At 47.8% G+C, this 19,382-nt stretch overlaps 1 protein-coding gene across 10 annotated transcripts in view; it reads left to right on the plus strand.

Annotated features, from left to right (window-relative positions):
* The window catches only part of LOC140426996 (protein YIPF5-like), a 32,070-nt gene that overhangs the window by 1,334 nt on the left and 11,354 nt on the right, over positions 1-19,382 (plus strand). For 5 of the 10 annotated variants that reach the window (XM_072512362.1, XM_072512356.1, XM_072512353.1 and 2 more), the window contains exons 2-5: positions 1,968-2,092; positions 3,527-3,687; positions 12,227-12,372; positions 14,322-14,503. In XM_072512362.1, coding sequence (XP_072368463.1) covers positions 1,980-2,092; positions 3,527-3,687; positions 12,227-12,372; positions 14,322-14,503 — 602 coding nt within the window. In that variant the 5' untranslated portion in view covers positions 1,968-1,979. The remainder of the gene's footprint in view (positions 1-1,967; positions 2,093-3,526; positions 3,688-12,226; positions 12,373-14,321; positions 14,504-19,382) is intronic. The other 5 variants (XM_072512358.1, XM_072512360.1, XM_072512357.1 and 2 more) reach the window with 1 other exon arrangement.

Consider the following 19,382-nt stretch of genomic DNA (forward strand, 5'->3'; position numbering starts at 1 on the left):
TCTGCTAGAAAAAGTTCAATTACAGTCTGGGCTAACTTCAGTTGGTGGAGAAGTATATTGTATTTGCTTCAGCTTCCTGGAACTACATGAAATGAATCATAGAATTTACAGTGCAGAAGGAAACCATTCGGCCCATCGAGTCTGTACTGGCCCTTGGAAAGAGCACCCTATCTAAGCCCATGCCTCCACACTATTCCCTGTAATCCCAGCTACTTACCTAACCTGCACATCTTTGGACTGGGAGGAAACCGGAGCACCTGGAGGAAACCCACGCAGATACGGGGGGGAACTGCAAATTCCACACGATCACCCGAGGCCGGAATTGAACCCTGGAGCTGTGAGGCAGCAGTGCTAACCATTGTACCACTGTGCTGTCCATTAGGCCATGAGGACCATGTTATCTCACAGATCAGCTGTTAGCTGCATGTGGCTGATTTGGAATCTGGATGTCGCTAATTGCATTTTTGAGAACACTGTTGGACATGTGATCATCGAATCAACAGTGCAGAAAGAAGCCATTCAGCCCATCGAGTCTAATCCGGCCCTTGGAAAGAGCACCCCACTTAAGCCCACACCTCCACCCCATCCACATAACCTTTTTGGACACTTAAGGGAAATTTAGCATGGCCAATCCACCTATCCTGCACATCTTTGGACTGTGGGAGGAAACCGGAGCACCCGGAGGACACCCACGCAGACATGGGGAGAACGTGCAGACTCCGCACAGACCGTGACCCAAGCCGGAATAGAACCTGGACCTTGGAGTTGTGAAGAAACTGTGCTACCTAGCTGCCCTGTGATTTCTTTACTTATTTATATGCATGGTGTGTACATCTGCACTTTTTGTTGGCAAGATGAAAAGAAGGGTGTGATTGATGTGTGCACTTTATTTTCATGGTTGGCACATACTGGCTAGCTACTAAAATGGTGTGTGACACGGGTGAAAATGCAACACTTCAGCATTATGGAAGCACCAGCAACACTGCACGGAGAGTGGAGATGTAATTGTTGTTCACCCAATTGGAATCTGTTTCCAGCCAGTGAAGAAAGAAAAGCCAAGCAGTAAAGGAAAAATCATACCCAGTTGCATCCTAGATGAAGAATAGGGATGGGTCTTGTTGCGAGTCCACATTTTCAACTGTTTTGATCAAGTCAAAGCACTTTCTGCAACTGGTGGGCAAAAACATGCAAAATGCATTGCGATATACAGTGTTTGATCAATCTGTGGCAAGAATTTTAAACTTTGGTGAGTGGGAAATACTGAAGCTTTTGCACTGAATGGTGGTGGATGTATCATATAAATGTACACAAAGTATATTTACCTGTATGCATGCAAGCTGATTACGCATGTATGCATGTGGCTAAAATGAATGAGTGGCTAGTCATGATTTGGATTATGAGCTTTTCTTATGAAGTGTTGTGCCCATAGTTCTATCACTCCAATTTCAGTGGGTTGGGTGAAAACAACCTGACCATTATGCCAATGTGTTTTATCAGAGCTTCAATCAGACTTGTTTTTTGCTAGTGGTTGAGCTGCACACCATGTGGGCCCTCTCGCAGGTTCCTTCACTCCTAAATTGTGACCAAGTTATTAATTATTTTTTTTAACTTGGTGTGCAGTTATCTATTCTCGTGGTGACTTAGTTTCAGACAATGACAGATTTATTTTATGTTTATGTACTTGAATAGCAATTCAAAAATGGGCTGTGTTATTATCCCACAGCTCCCTAACTTCTGTGCATTAGGGGTTACGGTGGCAAAGTCGTGCTAAACTATCACTCTCTATTTCTTACATGAGTACCCATGTCTTTTATGCATCATATTGTATTGCTCATGCTCTTTTGGTTTAGTCAGCATTGAATTATCAAAAATATTCTGTTCAATGTCTGCATAATATCAAACAAGAAGAATCACTATTACTTTGTTATGAAGGGTTAAATACTTGTTTATTTTTATTTTTCTTGTAGGGAGTTATTGCAATGGCTGAATTTAATAATTTCCACACAGATTTCTTTCAGTCAAGTTATAGCATTGATGATCAAGGACAAGGATCTTATGACTACAGTGCTGCAGGGGATCCTCACCAAAACAGGTCAGTGCTCGAATCAGCACCCAACTGTGATGGGCTTTAGTATTTTTCATCCATTTGCTGCTTATACTGACCTGCATTTGTAAGTGTTCCTGTGCAGTACAGGTTGCTGTGACTGGGTTACCACAGGAAAATACTCATCAAGTATGGCTCATGATTGGGAGCTAGACTCTGGTGCCACTTCAGTTCCTGCTGACACAAGCAGGATATATACGACAATTTGAACATTTTGTAATATTTACAGTGGTGTTTGATGGCCACATAATAGCTCAAACAACTTTGTAATTTGGGCGCGATAGGCTGAGTGGCCGCTTGTGCTGTGTCATGTGATCCATCAGACATTTGAGGGGACTATTTGCTAATTACATCACGAGGCCTTTCAGTCCTCTGCAGTGAAAATAAAAAACATAATTCATCTTCATTGGTATTTTCAAATTTTGTACCATAGCATTAAAAGAGATGAAATGCCTGCAGTGCTAGATCTGATGGTATGGGCAGCACGGCACCGAGGTCCCAGGTTCGATCCCGGCTCTGGGTCACTGTTCTTGTGGGGTTTGCACATTCTCCCCCGTGTTTGCGTGGGTTTCACCCCCGCAACCCAACCTTCTGCACTGTAAATTCTATGATCTATGTGCAGGGTAGGTGGATTGGCCACGCTAAATTGCCCCTTAATTGGAAAAAATGAATAAAATCCTAGAATAATGCAGGATAGGAAGCCATTCAGCCCATCATACCCACTCTTTGGAAGAGGCATCTAATTAGCCCTACTTCCGAGCTCGTTCCCTTTTCAGCCAGCTCAGTTTTTTAAAGTCAAAATTTCCTCATGCCGCCTCTCGCACTTTGGCAAATCACCTTAAGTCTCTGTCCTCTGGTTACTGACCCTACTGCCTGAGTCTATGTGGAGTTTATACGTTCTCCCCATGTCTGCGTGGGCTTCCTCCAGTTTCCTCTCACAGTCCAAAGATGTGCTGGTTAGGTGGACTGGCCATGTTTATTAAAAAAAATGTCCCTTTGTGTCCAAAAAGGTTAGGTGGGGTTACTGGGTTACAGGATACAGTGGGGGCATGGGCCTAGATAAGGTGCTCCTTCAGAGGGTTGGTGCAGACCGTTGGGCCAAATGGTCTCTTTCTGCACTATACGGATTTTATGGAGAAAGCATGCCTCCTTATTAACTTATATTAAAACCATTGATGATTCTGACACCTGTCAAATCACGTTTCAGCATTCTCTGGAAGCAATCCCATTTTCAAACTGTCCATACACGACCCTTTGTGTACCATTCAGCACCTTCAAAGAACAGGATCTCTGACAGGAAGTTGATATAAGTTAAAAGCCACGCTAAGAGTCAGAAACATCATGATATCCTAATTGGTATAGTGACCAGAGTGTGTGACAGGAAGAATGTCTAATGTCCTTTTCAATCTTTTTTGCGTGCAGGCAGTATGACAGTCACACTCAGCCAGCTGGATATTTTTATCCAACAGGGTCACAACAGCCATACACAGGGCAAATCTATCAACCTACACCAACCTTCACTCCTAGCTCTCCACAGTCAGTATACGGTAACAGTTTTGAGGATGAAGCACCATTACTAGAAGGTAAAAATTACTTGAGTAAGGAACTGCTGTAAAAGTGCATTATGTGACCTGTGCTTTTTATTTTTAGTATTTACCACTCCAATGGAATGTGGCTTGGTTCCAATTGCATAAATCTTCAGTTTAGCATGCAGGAATAATGTTTACCAAATATTTCGGGCAGCACGGTGCATAGTGGTTAGCACAGTTTCTTCACAGCTCCAGGTTCGATTCCCGGTTTGGGTCACTGTCCGTGCGGAGTCTGCACGTTCTTAGTGTGAGTGCGTGGGTTTCCTCCGGGTGTTCCGGTTCCCTCCCACAGTCCAAAGATGTGGAGGTTAGGTGGATTGGCCTTGCTAAATTGCCCTTAGTGTTCAAAAAGGTTGGGTTGGGTTGCGAGGAGGGGGGGCTGTGGGCTTGGTAGGGTGCTCTTTCCAGGTCCGGTGCAGACTCGATCTGAATGGCCTCCTTCTGCCCTGCAAATTCTATGAAATTTCAAAATTTGTGTGGGTATTGCCAGACGGTTTGATTAGCAGTGATCCACCTCTCCCAACTAAAGGACAGTAAACCTGAGTTTCTTGTTCAATGTTACCTGCGTTTGCAACTTATTTCAATCTTAACCTTGGGAACAGTATTGAGAAGTTCATTTTGTAAAACAATAAAATTAATGCTTCCTGAAAATATTACTAATTTCTTTACCCCTCCACCCTTGATTGGTGCAAATCCACAATCGCATAGCTAAGGAGATGACTTAATTTCCAAACCTTTGCTGTAAACTAACCGTTTCGGACCGTGAAATAGGGAGCAGGAAATGCACCCACTAATCTTTGTGACCTTGTGTCGATGCGCCTGGACCTGATGTAGCTTACCTATCTAATTGCATGGTTCAGGTTGCAGTTTGCTGAAATCAGCTATAGAACCCGAACTGTGGCCCCGCATGAAATTTGTTGTTGGAACACAGAATCAAATCTGTGACCTTCCAGCCTTCGTTAGTTACTGACAGACCAGGTAGCACCATTGCCTGTAGGGATTAGGCTGCTTTAGTTCCCTCTGCCCATCACTGGAAAAATTTGTATACTTTTAAATTGTTAACTTTTTCATGTAATCTGCAGGAAAGTTAAGTTTGGGTTGAATGATTGCTTGACAAATGCATGCAATTGTATGGGGTAATACATTATTTCTGTTTAAAACATTGGGCGGGATTCTCCGGTCTCCGACGCCGAAATCGCGTTTGGAGATCGGCCGGAGAATCCCCGTTTGTGCCAAAATCGGGGGGCGGCGCCACTTTTGCGATACTCCGCCCTCAAGTACGCTGTCGGGAAGGCCTCAGGATGTCACCTGAGGCCCTCCCCAGATGCACCACCTCCGATGGGCCGAGTTCCCGATGGCGTGGAACACTTACCCTATTTATTTTCGTGAACCCGGCGTGGCGGCTGCAGACTGAGTCCAGCGCCGCCACAGTCAGGTGGGAGCCGTTCCGCGGGCAGGGGGGCTTTGGCAGGGGCAGGGGGCACTGATGAGGGCTTTCCGGAGGTGGCGAGCCTGGTCAAAGGGGGGCAGGATTTGGCAGGCCAGGTCCGCGCGCGGCTGACGCTATGTTGCACGGTGCGGCCGCTGCAGGCAATTCTTCTGCCGTATCCACAGCTAAAGCCGGGGTCTCTACGCTGCTAGCCCTCCCACCAGACGGAGTATCGGTGCAACTTTTGCGCCGTTTATTCGGGCGTAAAAGGCTGCTGTCCCACGCCGGCGTCAGCACTTAGTCTTCAAATTGGAGAATCCAGCCCATTGTGTTTCAGTGTTTTTTCCAAGTAGTAGTCATGTTAGTGTAGTACTTGAAAGTACATTCACCAGTCAGGTGTTGCATGGTTTGTGTTGCATGTGTGTCATGGGAGAGTACCTTTGAAATCGAGTGGCGTTCGTGAGCGGAGCGGTCGCAGCAAAAAGGCTCCCGCAGGTCCACGAATTCGGGGCTATTTCAGGGGGTCTCTGGTTTAAAAAAAAAAAAAAAATTAAAGTCCCGCAAAATCGGGAGCAGGGGAACTAGGCCCTCGGGAGTGGAGCGATCCGGCGGCAACCCCCCCTCCCACACGCACGGCAGAAGAGCGCAGGGCAGGACCGAAGTGGTGGCCAGGACCGAAGCTGCGGCCCAGACCGAAGCGGGGACCGAACCTGCAGGGAGGAAGGAACGGAGGAACTACAGACGCCCCCCCCCCAAACACCCGCAGGAGAGCGCAGGGTGCGACGAGCGGCGGCCCGGACTTATAAAAGAGGAAAAATAAAGTGGTAAGGGAGAGAAGGGAGGGGAGAAGAAAAAGGGAAGAAACAGGAAAAAAAGGGGGTAAGAAAAAAATGCCAGAAGGCAGCCAAAACAGAGGGAGAAGGGGTACCAAAGGCAGACGGGGCAATGGGCGAGCCAGTTCAGACACAGCAGATCAGCGCACAAAGCGGTAGAACTGAAGTATCGCCGCATCAAAAATAGCTGGGCAGACCGGTGCAGTCTCCCCCGGGGCCAGGGGGGAGCTGGAACTGGAAGGCAGCCTTTGCCGATGCGCTGAGGGAACATCAGGTAAACAAAAAAGAGGCTAGGGCAGACATAGAGGCCGCAGTGCAGGCAGCAATGGCCAAGGCCCTGGCGGAGGTGCAGCAGGCCCTGGGCAGAGCAGAGGAGAAATTAGATGCCCAAGGGGAGAAACTGGAAGCCCAAGAGGCAACCATTAAGGAGCTGGAGAAAGCAGTGACTGACATGAGCGACCGGATCACGGCCCTGGAGAGGGAGGTGGCGAGACTGGGCACAACACGGGAGCCTGAAGGGCAGGGTGGACAACCAGGAAAACCGCTCGAGGAGGCAAAATGTCAGGATAGTGGGCCTACCAGAGGGGATCGAGGATAGAAACCCCACGACATACGTGGCCGAGATGCTGGGCAACTTAGTGGGAGGAAAACCTTTCCCAACCCACCAGAAATGGACAGAGCACACCGGTCGCTGCGCCCGAAGCCCAAGGCAGAGGACCACCCGAGAGCAGTTATAGCTAAACTGCACCGGTACCAAGATAGGGAAGCAATCCAGCGCTGGGCCAGGAAAACAGAACCTGCAAATGGGACGGGCACGCCATTAGAATTTACTAGGACATTCGGGCAGACCTAGCCAGGAGACGGACCGAATTCAATAGAGCGAAAGCTGCTCTTCACAAGAGCAACGTGCGTTTTGGTATGCTGTATCCAGCGAAACTGGGCCAGGCTGGGGGGGGTGGGGGAACACACACCACTCAACAGAGACGGGGGAGCAAACTGGGATGGGAACAGGGGAAAGAGGGACAAAGGAGGGGTATACGGGAGAGGGGAGAAAAGGGCGAGACCAGGAGAGGGGGGACACAGGGAGGGAGAGACCGGGGAGGGAGGACACAGGGAAGGAGGGACAAACTAGGCTAGAAAAGTAATAGGGCTACAAAGTGCCAAAACCAAGGGCTCGAAACAAGGAATCGCTGCAAGCACCCACCCAGTACGGTCTCTGGGCGAAGGGAGACCCCAGAGTGCAGGGGACTACCGGCATGGCGGACGCACAGTGGGCGGCCATGTCGGGTGCCCCTGGGACAAAGGGAAACCCTGGAGCGCAGGGACCCGCATGGAGAGAGCAGTGACCGAGGCCATCCTGGACGGCCTCCTAACAAAGGGAAACCCCGGGCGGCAGGGGCGCGTCCACCAGGTAAGTATGGTTAATCCCACAGGAGCGAGGGGACAGAAGCCCCCCACCAGGATAGTCACCTGGAACGCAGGGGGACTCAACGGCCTAGTGAAAAGATCCAGAGTCCTCACCCCCCTAAGAAATATGAAGGCCGACAGAGTCTTCCTCCAAGAGACACCTGAGAGAGCAGGACCGACTGCGGGTAAGAAAGGGCTGGGTGGGACAAACCTACCATTCCTGCTATGGAACAAGGGCCAGGGGCGTGGCGATATTGATCGGCAAGAGACTATGTTTAGGCCGACAAGGACGGTTACGGACCCAGGGGGACGGTACGTCATGGTCAGCGGGGCCCTGGATGGGGCACCGGTAGTACTAGTTAACGTGTACGCACCCAACTGGGACGACACGAGCTTCATCAAGAAGAGTATGGCAGAAATCCCTGACATAGCGACGCATGGACTAATCATGGGGGGGGGACTTCAACTGTGTACAGGACCCAAAGACACAGATCAAACCCCAAAACGGGGAAAACCTCAAGCATGGCAAGGCAACTCAGTCACTTTATGGAGCAGATGGGAGCGGTGGACCCCTGGAGGTTTGCCCACCCGGGGGAGAAGGAATTCTCCTTCTCCCCAGTACACAACGTGTACACCAGAATTGACTTCTTTGTGGTGGGGAAAGCGGTGCTTCCAGGGATAGACAAAGTGGAATACTCTGCAATTGTGATATCAGACCACGTTCCCCACTACATGGACGTGAGGCTGGAGACGGGCAGGGCCCAACGCCCCACATGGCGGTTGGACATTGCCCTACTAGCTGACAAGGCCTTCAATGAAAGGATATCGCGGGCCATAGCAGAGTACACGGAGAACAACCAGAACGAGGAGGTCTCACCCTCCATGTTCTGGGAAGCACTAAAGGCCGTACTAAGAGGGGCAATCATCGCTTTCAAAGCGCGAAGCGATGGGGAGGAAAGGGTGGCTAGGCAGCAGCTGGTCGACTCCATACTGGAGGTAGACTGTAAACACTCCGAGGCCCCAACCGTAGAGTTCCTGGCGGAGAGGAAAGAGCTACAAAGGAACTTTGACCTGCTCTCCACCAGGAAAGCAGTGCACCAACTCCGCCAGGCGCATGGGACCCTATACGAACACGGAGATAAAGCCAGCTGCCTGTTGGCACACCAGCTGAGAAAGCATGCAGCCACCAGAGAAATTGCACAAATCAGGGATATCAGAGGCACGTTAGAAACTGAACCAGAAAAGATCAACAAAACCTTCAAGGCCTTTTACCAAGGGCTGTACACCTCAGAACCCCCAAGGGGGTTGTCCGGGATGAAACGGTTCCTTGATGGACTGGACATTCCAGTCGTGGGGGAGGGCAGAAAACGGGGCTTGGAAGTACCACTAGCACTGGGAGAGATCATGGACAGCATTAGCTCCATGCAGGCAGGGAAGGCGCCGGGACCTCTGCAAAACATTTGCAACAGCACTGGCCCGGCACCTGCGGGAGATGTTCACAGACTTGCTAGGGGCACACTGCCGCCCCCGCTAGCACAGGCCTCAATCTCGCTGATACCCAAGAAAGACAAAGACCCAACGGAATGTGGGTCGTACAGACCCATCTCACTGCTGAATGCAGATGCCAAAATCCTAGCCAAAAGGCTAGAAGACTGTACCTGAGGTTGTCGCAGGGGACCAGACGGGCTTTGTCAAAGGTAGACAGCTTACCTCGAACATCAGGCGCCTGCTGAACGTGATAATAACCCCCTCCGGGGAGAGAACACCAGAGGTGATTGTCTCCCTAGATGCAGAAAAGGCCTTCGACAGAGTCGAATGGAAATACCTCATAGAGGTACTGGAGTGGTTCGGGCTTGGAACAGGATTCACCTCCTGGGTAAAGCTCCTGCTCAACGCTCCCATGGCGAGCGTACGGACCAACAATACCAGCTCCCGATACTTCCAGCTGCACAGGGGCACCAAACAAGGATGCCCACTGTCCCCGCTGCTGTTCGCTCTAGCGATCGAACCACTAGCAATCGCGCTCAGAGCAGCAAAAAGCTGGAGGGGGATCCGAACGGGAGACAAAGAGCACAGAGTCTCACTCTATGCAGATGACCTGCTCCTCTACATTTCGGATCCACAGAGCAGCATGGTCGGAACCATCGCCCTCCTGAAAGAGCTTGGCGCCTTCTCGGTCCTACAAAAAGCAAATCCAGAGGGGGGGGGGGGGGGCGCTAGCCCTCCCAAGCCTACAATTCTACCACTGGGCGGTGACGGCCGAGCGAATAAGGGGATCGATCAAGGAGCCAGAAGCCGAGTGGGTGCGCGCGGAAGAGGCCTCCGGCATGGGGACCTCACTCCGGGCCCTCGCCACGGCGGCACTCCTATCCCCACCCAAAAAACACTCCAGCAGCCCGGTGGTGATTGCCACCCTCCAATCCTGGAACCAACTACGGCAGCAATTTGGCCTGACCAAAACGTCGGACAAAGCTCCCATCTGCAATAACCATCGGTTCACACCGCCACTGACTGGCGCCCCCTTCAAAAGGTGGGGGCAGGACGGAGAGACACTGACAGTCAGGGACCTATAAACGGGCAGCAGGATCGCAACACTGGATGAACTGACAGAGAAATTCCAGCTAGCCAGGGGGAACCAGCTAAGGTATCTACAGCTCAAAAACTTCCTACAAAAGGGGACGAGGACGTACCCACAACTGCCCCGACAGACACTACTGGAAGAATTACTGGATGCAAGCATACTAGACAAAGGAAACTGTAGTGACACGTATGACCGACTGGTAGAAAGGGTTGACATCGTACTGGACGCAACAAGAAAGAAATGGGAGGAGGACCTGGGGATTGAGATAGGGTGGGGACTCTGGAGCGAAGCACTGCATAGGGTCAACGTCACCTCCACGTGCGCAAGGCTCAGCCTGGCGCAACAAGAAGTGGTACATAGAGCCCACTTAACAAGAACCCGTATGAGTAGGTTCTTCCCGGAGGTGGAGGACAGATGTGAACGGTGCCAAGGAGGCCCGGCCAACCACGCCCACATGTTCTGGTCTTGCCCCAGACTTGCGGGATACTGGACTGCCTTCTTCGAGGCAATGTCCAAAGTGGTGGGGTTGAGGGTGGAGCCATGCCCAAAAGTGGCGGTCTTCGGGGTTTCGGACCAGCCAGATCTATTTCTGGGGAGGAGGGCGGACGCCCTTGCCTTTGCCTCCTTGATCACCCGCCGTAGAATCCTGTTCGACTGGTGGTCAGCAGCACCGCCCAAAGCTGCAGACTGGCTGTCCGACCTCTCGGAATCTCTCCAAATGGAGAAAATCGAATTCGCCATCCGAGGGTCAGACGACGGCATCCACAGAACGTGGGAGCCATTCACACAATTGTTCCGGGACCTGTTTGTGGCCAACAAACGAGAGGAAGAATAGCCAGGTAGCCAAGAATCAGGGGTGAGTAGCCAGGGTATGGGGGCGGGGGGAGATGGACCGAGAGAGTGGGGGGGGGGGGGGGCGGGGCGGGACTGTGGGAGGAGGGGGGGGGGGGATGTACCGGGAGAGTGGGTGTGGCGGGGGCAGCTAAGCCTACGAGGAAAGAAAGGCGAACCACATGAGGGGGGGGGGGGGGGGGGGAGGGGAGGGTAGGGGAGAAGGAAGAGACCGGGAACAAGAGAGGAGAATCAGGGAGGTGGGGGGGCAGGGGGTGGGGGGGGAGGCAGGGAAATGAGAGCCGGAAGGAAAGCACGGGATACAATAACGAACAGAGTATCTCCAGGAGTAGGGAGTAAGGAGAATGAAGACGAAAGACGGAAGGAGTGGCGGTGAGCGCGAGACGGCAGCGAGATCCGTCCGGGAGAAGCGACAACAACACCAAACCCATTCGAGTATTGCCCACTGTAATTGTCTTTCCGGCACCCGAATGTATATTTACCTCCGGTCTCCACCCCCCCCCCCCCCCCCCCCCCCCCACCCCCCCCCCCCCCGCAAACAGCCGCCGACTTATGTGTTGTAAATCATTTTGCCAGTTGTACAGAGTTGCTGCTGTTGAGCTGGTGCACAATACCCTACCAGTTATCCTATTTTATTTTTCTTCTTCTATTTTTTTTTTACTATTTACTATTTTCTTCTCTTTGGTATGTTTGGGTGTGCCCTTCTCTTCTATATATGTGTGTGTAATATATATATATATATGTTTCTTATCCTGTGTACATAACGATAAATATACTTTGTTCAAGAACCCAATAAAAAACATTTATTTAAAAACACTGAGAGTACCTTTAAGAAATGGGTGTTTATCAGTGATGTCAGAGTGTGGGTGGAGCTGGGTTGTTTGTCAGCTTTTTACTTTTGTTTTAGGCTGTTTGCTGCAGGGTGTGTTTTAGTTTCGTTTTCAGAGCTGGATAGCTGCAGTCACAGCCAGAAGGTGTATGAGCCTCTGTAATCTAAAAACTGTAAATCGATCCTTTGGTGATTTAAAACTGATAGCTGCTCTCAGTAGTGACTTTAACCTGATGTGCTTCTGTTAAAAGTTCTTTTTTAAGTCTTGGATGTTAAAAGGAAAGCTTAAAGGATTACTTAGTGTTGTATTCTTTGGGGGTTGTATTTGAATTGATGGTTGCTAAGCTGTTCAATGTATGTTTTATAAAGGTTAACTTCAGTTAATAGAATAAACATTGTTTTGCTTTAAAAAATACTTTTCCATTTCTGCTGTACCACACCTTTAGAGTGGGCCATGTGCTCCCCATACCACAATCTATGAAAAGTTGTGGGTCAGGCGAACTCCATGACACTCTTTGGGGTTCTCTAATCCCTGGCCCATAACATGTGTTCAATGCCCTGTTTGACTTTGTGATTTTCTTTTGAATTGTATAATTCTGTAGAACTGGGAATTAACTTTGACCACATCTGGCAGAAAACACTGACTGTCCTCCATCCACTGAAAGCAGCAGATGGGTCCATTATGAATGAAACTGACCTGGCTGGGCCCATGGTTTTCTGCTTGGCATTCGGAGCCACCTTATTGCTGGTATGCAACGCTTGGTATTTTGGTGATGAGCTAATCATACATTTTACATTGCCCTGTTTTGGGCCTGGATTTTATACTGATAACATGCTGTTTGTCCGACACCCAGTATTGAATGAGCAGAAGTTTACTTTAGTTAAATATTAGGAATACTGAAGGCACTGTCTTTGATCCTTGCCACCAACTCCAACCCTTAAGCCATAAAAACTGAAAACACGGGAAATACTTAACAGGCCAGACAGCACCTATGGAAAAACAAAAGAATTGATGTTTCAGGCCGGTGAAGTTTCGTCAGAAGTCATTGACCTGAAGCAATAGCTCTGTTTCTCATGCCACATGTGCTACCTGAGCTTCTGAGTATTTCCAACGTTTTTTCTTTTATTATTTCAAATTTACCGCATCCACTATATTTTGTTTTTGGGCTACATCCTTTTCCCTGCCACTGTCTGAGGCTGGGCCAGATTGTTTGCAACCTTTGTACAGTGTTTGATGCCAAGCTAAATTCTGTCCCCATATCCACTCCATAACCATGGTCGTCAAGTTCAGTCTCCATAACAGTGCCTCTGCTTCTGCTCATCTGTTGCCGGAACTCTCATCTGTGCGGTTGCTATCCCGAGGTTAAATTAATGCAATATCCTGACTAAGCCTTCAACCTGCACCCTTCATAAACTGCAGTTAATTGAAAACTCTATTGCCCGGGGTGGCGCAGTGGTTAGCACTGCTGCCTCTCGGTGCCGAGGACCCGGGTGGGGTTTGCACATTCCGGGTGGGGTTTGCACATTCTCCCTGTGTCTTCATGGGTCTCACCCCCACAACCCAAGCATGTGCCTGATAGGTGAATTGGCCATGCTAAATTGTCCCTTAATTGGAAAAAAAAATAATTGGGTACTCTTTTTAAAAAAAAAAAAAAAAAATTTTTTTAAAGAAAACTGTTTAGAAAACTTTCCCGTATCCTAGCTCGAATCTTATTTTGTTTTGAACTTCTTTTGTCATTTTCTAAAGAGCTGTTGGCATTATCCTTATTGAAATTGCCTTGTGATCTGAAACTACCTTGATTAAGATCCTTTTAAACTCGCGGAAGCAACCAAGACTTGTGATTTTGATTGCCCCTTTCATCAAAACTTGCTGAACCAAGTCTTTCCACTTTTGCAAGGTACCAGAGGTCAACCTATTGCAGAAGTACTTAACAGCAGGGACCTCTTTTTATGAAGTGAGGTGGTGCAGAGATGGGTAAATTGGATAGGTTATTGTTGAACTTTTGTACATGCCAAGGTGGCACTGCTGTCCTGAGAAGAACATCCAAGTTCAGCATTAAGTTCAAAATCCGATGTAGTATGGGTTTAGTGCAGTGAAAGCTTGTACGCTGCCTAAAGCATACATCTGAACTGCAAGACAAACTTGCAACAGCATTTTTATACTTGTCTAAATTGCCCAGTGCCTGTTTCTTTTTTAAATACTATAAATACACATACAACGGTAACAAATTTCAGGAAAATCTTTAGGATAAAGAAGAAAAGACTTCTCAGGGTCACAATGGTCAGAGTCTATTAACGACATTGTGTAGGAAATGTTTATGTTTCAGTTTACTGTGGCAAAGGAGTAAAGTTAGTGGCAGAAGTGTATGTAATTATAATGCCCTGGCGCATTATCTGAAGTGCTCTGTTCTATATAGTTAATTGTAAAGTAGTGGGAAATTTTCACAGCACAGAGGAGACATTCCATCATAAATATGGAATCTGAGATGTGAGGAAATCATTGGATCCTTGGTGGTACTGATCTTTCATAGCTGTGAGCCAGTTGAATGCACCATTTTACCACCGTTCATCTTGCAAATTTGATGCTTTTTTTAAAACTCTCTCAAAGACAACATAGAAACCAACTACATGGTACTTTTGTAATTAAGTAAGCTATTTCCATAATAGAATAAACATTGCCTTTTTAATTCCTTCTAGGTTGGTAAAATCCAGTTTGGCTATGTGTATGGTATCAGTGCTATTGGGTGTCTCGGTATGTACTGTCTGTTGAACTTGATGAGTATGACTGGAGTGTCCTTTGGCTGTGTGGCCAGCGTCCTTGGGTACTGCCTGCTTCCAATGATTATCCTGTCAAGTTTTGCTGTAGTTTTCTCCTTACAGTAAGTATCCAACCAAATGCTAGCATAAACCTTTTAATTAAACTTCCCAGAGACACTATTTTATTTGTAAATGTCGGAACAAGTAAAATGTTTGTCTTATATAATTTCGTTAAAAGTATTCTTATGTGAACCCTATCATTTTGTTATATTTATATAGATGTTGGGATAGATATTTTAGAATATACATATGCTTTCCTATATGTATGGTTATGAACCCCGCTGATGTTCAATGGATTGGCCATGCTAAATTACCCCTTAATTGGGTGGGGAAAAATAATTGGGTACTCTTTTTAGGAAAAAAAAAAATGTTTTTTAAATTCAGCGCTCTTCAATGTTATATTCTCAAGCTTGCCCCTCACCTGAGGTGTGGTGGTCCTCAAAGGGGAAAGCAGCCATGGTCATCTGGGACTACGGTGACTTTACTTTCACAAGCACTCCTTGACCCCAATAATCATTTGGTATAAGCATTTCATGATTCCCAGTAACCTTTTGATACAAGCACTCCTTTGAAACAATCATAATTGATGACTTGTACCAACCCATTTAATCTTGATATTCTTTTCCCCTCAGATTTATTTCGCACTAGCAAGGTCAATCATTCACCATTTTTCACTTTTGCTGTTTGTCGAGTGGTATGTTTTCTGGCAAGGAATGATTATTTATGCAACATTCAGTGGACACACTGTTTTTCCGTACACCTTTTGTATAGAATTTACTCCCAAAATATTTATCAAATGGAATCCTGAATTTAAAACTTCCACAAGAGCCAGTGTTTCTGTGGGTAAAGTATTTTTTAAATTTTCTTAGCTTCCCAGGCCAAAGGACAACATTTTTTTCAATTTGACCCACCAAAGATATTATGTAACCAACTTTAATAAGACACGGAGAGTCCATGGATGGCACGGTAGCACGTGGTTAGCACTGTTGCTTTGCAGTGCCAGGGGCCCAGGTTCGATTCCTGGCTCGGGTGACTGACTGGAGTTTCCCTGTGTGTGCGTGGGTTTCCTCCAGGTGCTCCGGTTTCCTCCCAAAGTCCCAAAAGACTTGATTTGGACATTCTGAATTCTCCCTCCGTGTACCCGAAGCGCCGTAGTATGGTCACTAGGGGATTTTCATAGTAATGTCATAGTGTTAATGTAAGTCTACATGTGACACTAAGAAAGATTACCGTGTAAAATAAGAAACAACGTTTTATTTAGACAAATGATATGTATACTACCCGGGAGATGCCCTCCTGAGTTCCAAACTGAGATTGGTGCCTTACTTGCCGACCTTATATACATTGGTTCCTTGAGATACCCCGCACCTAGGGTGGGAGCTCGTGCTCAGCACGGGAAAATGAGCATTCTTACCCCATAGGTTGTGTGCGGGATATTACACTAACTGCACTCAAATACCCATCAGGAAGACTAGCTTGGGGGCATCATGCAAATTTCATTTTCTTTGGGTCATCCAAAGATGGCAGCTTAACATGCATTTCTCTATTTTTTTTTAATGTTTCATTTGCCCCTAAAATACCTTGACTTCAGGGAGATTCATTGTACTGCTTTGTTCCAATACCAGGCAAGCATCGGTTTTATCTAAGTGCATAACCAATTGAAATGACCAATCAAGCTTTGTGATTGCTTTGTTTCTTAAGATGTGGCATCATCTTTCTGTGTTGACCTATCAGGATTGAAATAATGGCCCCTAAATAAAGTTGCTGATTTAGAGCTCAGAGAATCATAGAATGCCTACAACGCAGAAGGAGGCCATTCGGCCCATCAGGTCCACACCGGCCCCTGGAAAGAGCACCCTACTTAAGCCCACACCTATTCTCATAACCCAGTAACCCCACCTAACCTTTTTGGACACAACTGGCAATTTACCATGGCCAATCCACCTAACCTGCACACCTTTGGACTGTGGGAGGAAACCGGAACACTGAGGAAACCCAAGAAGACACAGGGAGAAAGTGCAAACTCCACACAGTCGGCCGATGCCGGAATTGAACCTGGGTTCCTGGAGCTGTGAGGCAGCAGTGCTAACAACTGTACCACCTTGCCGCCCAGTTACTCCAGACCTGCTCTGTTTTGTGTCTAAACCAATATATTTAAAGCCTCTAATGCCTGACTTTCAACCTTAAATTCATTTTAATCTTATCAATAATGCACTTCTCAATAGCATCCCAACATGTGTACCTCCCAGTCGCTCTTCAAATTTCCGAGCAATAGCCTCACTATAAATCCCATCTGCAAATCCAGTTTTGGGACAAGGCTGGGTATCCCCAAGAAGGTACTTCAGAATAAAGAAATTCCTTCCAACTATCTATTTCCTATTGTTTTGCCTCTCCTTGTTTATTGGCAACCACCAAAACTTCGTTGTCATGAGAATTCTTAAGTTCTATCTCAAGACTGTTCTGTCATGTTCCTTTCATTGTATAATCTGTTCAAACTGCTGCCTCTACTTGCACCTTGTCGTTTGGGACTTCTACTGTAAGAGCTCTCTCATGCATGTTCGAGGACTCTTTCTCTGGTGCATGATTGTTTTCTATAAGAGTAGCTCTCAGATCCACTATTGGAACTCGCACTGCACTTTCTTACTTTCCATTCTTTTACCTGATTCTGTCAGTCCATGAACCTCACGTTTTTACCAATAATTAAAGTGCCCATTAGGTTTTCCCACATGTCCCACAATAGTTTCACCTCTCCAATCACTGGACCCTTTTGGAACATGATGTCACTTTAAAAAAATCAATTTACGGGATGTGGGTGTCGCTGGTTACACCAGCATTTATTGCTCTTTAGAAGGTGGTGGTGAGCTGCTGCAGTCCCGGAGGTGTAGGTACACCCACAGTGCGACAGTGAAGGGACGGCGATATATTTCCAAGTCAGGTTGATGAGCGATTTGGAGGGGAACCTCCAGATGGGGGTGTTCCCAGGTATCTGCTACGCTTGTCCTTCTAGGTGGTAGTGGTCGAGGGTTTGGAAGGTGTTGCCTAAGGAGCCTTGGTGAGTTACTGCAGTGCATCTTGTAGATGGTACACATGGCTGCCACTTTGTCGGTGGTGGAGAGATTGAATGTTTGTGGAAGGGGTAGCGATCAAGCGGGCTGCTTTGTCCTGGATGGTGTTGAGCTTCTGGAGTGTTGTTGGAGCTGCACTCATCCAGGAAAGTTGAGAGTATTCCATTACACGCCTGACTTGTGCCTTGTAGATGGCGGACAAGCTTTTGGGGTCAGGAGGTGAGTTACTCGCAGGAGGAATCCTAGCCTTTGACCTGTTCTGGTAGCCACAATATTAATATGACCAGTCCAGTTCAGTTTCTGACCAATGGTAACCTCCAGAGTGTTGATTATGAGGGATTCCGCAATGGTAATGCCATTGAACGTCGGGGGGTGGGGGTGGTTAGATCCTCTCTTGTAGGAGATGATCATTGCTTGACACTTGTGTGGTGTGAATGCAACTTGCCACTTGTCAGCCCAAACCTGGATATTGTCCAAGCCTTGCTGCATTTGGACATGGACTGCTTCATTATCTGAGGACTTGTGAATGGTGCTGAACATTGTGCAGTCATTCACAAACATCCCCACTTCTGACCTTATGATGGAAGGCAGGTCATTGATGAAGCGACTGAAGATTGTTGTGCTAGGACACTACCCGCAGGAACTCCTGCAGTGGTGTCCTGGAGCTGAGATGATTGACATCCAACCGCCACAACCATCTTCCTTTGTGCCAGGTATGACTCCAACCAGCAAAGAGTTTTCCCCCTGATTCTCATAGACTCTAGTTTTGCTAGGGCTCTTTGATGCCATACTCAGTCAAATGCTGCCTTGATGTCAAAGAGCAGTCACTCGCAACTCTCCTCTGGCATTCAGCTCTTTTGTCCATGTTTGAACCAATGCTGTAATGAGGTGAGGAGCTGTGTGACCCTGGCGGAACCCAAACTGAACGTCTGTTAGCAGGTTTTGCTGAGTAAGTGCCGCTTGATAGCACTGTTGATGACTCCTTCCATCACTTTGCTGATGATGGGGCGTAGACGGCGGTAATTGGCTGGGTTGTGTTTGTCCTGTTTCTTGTGTACAGGACACCTGGGCAATTTTCCACATTGCCGGTTAGATGCCAGTGTTGTAGCTGTATGGAACAGCTTGGCTAGGGGTGCGGCAAGTTCAAGAGCACAAGTCTTCAGTACTATTGCCGGGATATTGTCAGGGCACATAGCCGTTGCAGTATCCAGTGCCTTTAGCCATTTCTTGATATTACGTGGAATGAATCATATTGGCTGAAGACTGACGCCTGTGATACTGGGGACCGCCAGTGGAGACCGAGATGGATCATCCACTCGGCACTTCTGGCTGAAGATTGTTGTGAATGCCTCAGCCTCTTTTGCACAGATGTGCTGGACTCCTCCATCATTGAGGATGGGGATATTTGTGGAGCCTCCTCCTCCATTGAGTTGTTTAATTGTCCATCACTATTCACGGATGGATGTGGCAGGACGCAGAGCTTAGATCTGATGTGTTTGTTGTGGAATTGCTTAGCTCTGTCTCTATTACTTGCTACTTATGCTGTTTGGCACACAAGTAGTCCTGTGTTGTAGCTTCACTAGGTTGACGACACATTTTTAGCTATGCTCTTGCTCCTGGCTTCACAGCGTCAGGGACCCAGGTTCGATTCCCGGCTTGGATCACTGTCTGTGCGGAGTCTGCACATTCTCCCCGTATCTGCGTGGGTTTCCTCCGGGTGCTCCGGTTTCCTCCCACAAGTCCCAAAAGACATGCTTGTTAGGTGAATTGGGCATTCTGAATTCTCCCTCAGTGTACTGAAACAGGCGCCAGAGTGTGGCGACTAGGGGCTTTTCACAGTAACTTCATTGCAGTGTTAATGTAAGCCTACTTGTGA

Source organism: Scyliorhinus torazame, chromosome 7 (genome assembly GCF_047496885.1).
Source record: "Scyliorhinus torazame isolate Kashiwa2021f chromosome 7, sScyTor2.1, whole genome shotgun sequence".
Taxonomy (NCBI): domain Eukaryota; kingdom Metazoa; phylum Chordata; class Chondrichthyes; order Carcharhiniformes; family Scyliorhinidae; genus Scyliorhinus; species Scyliorhinus torazame.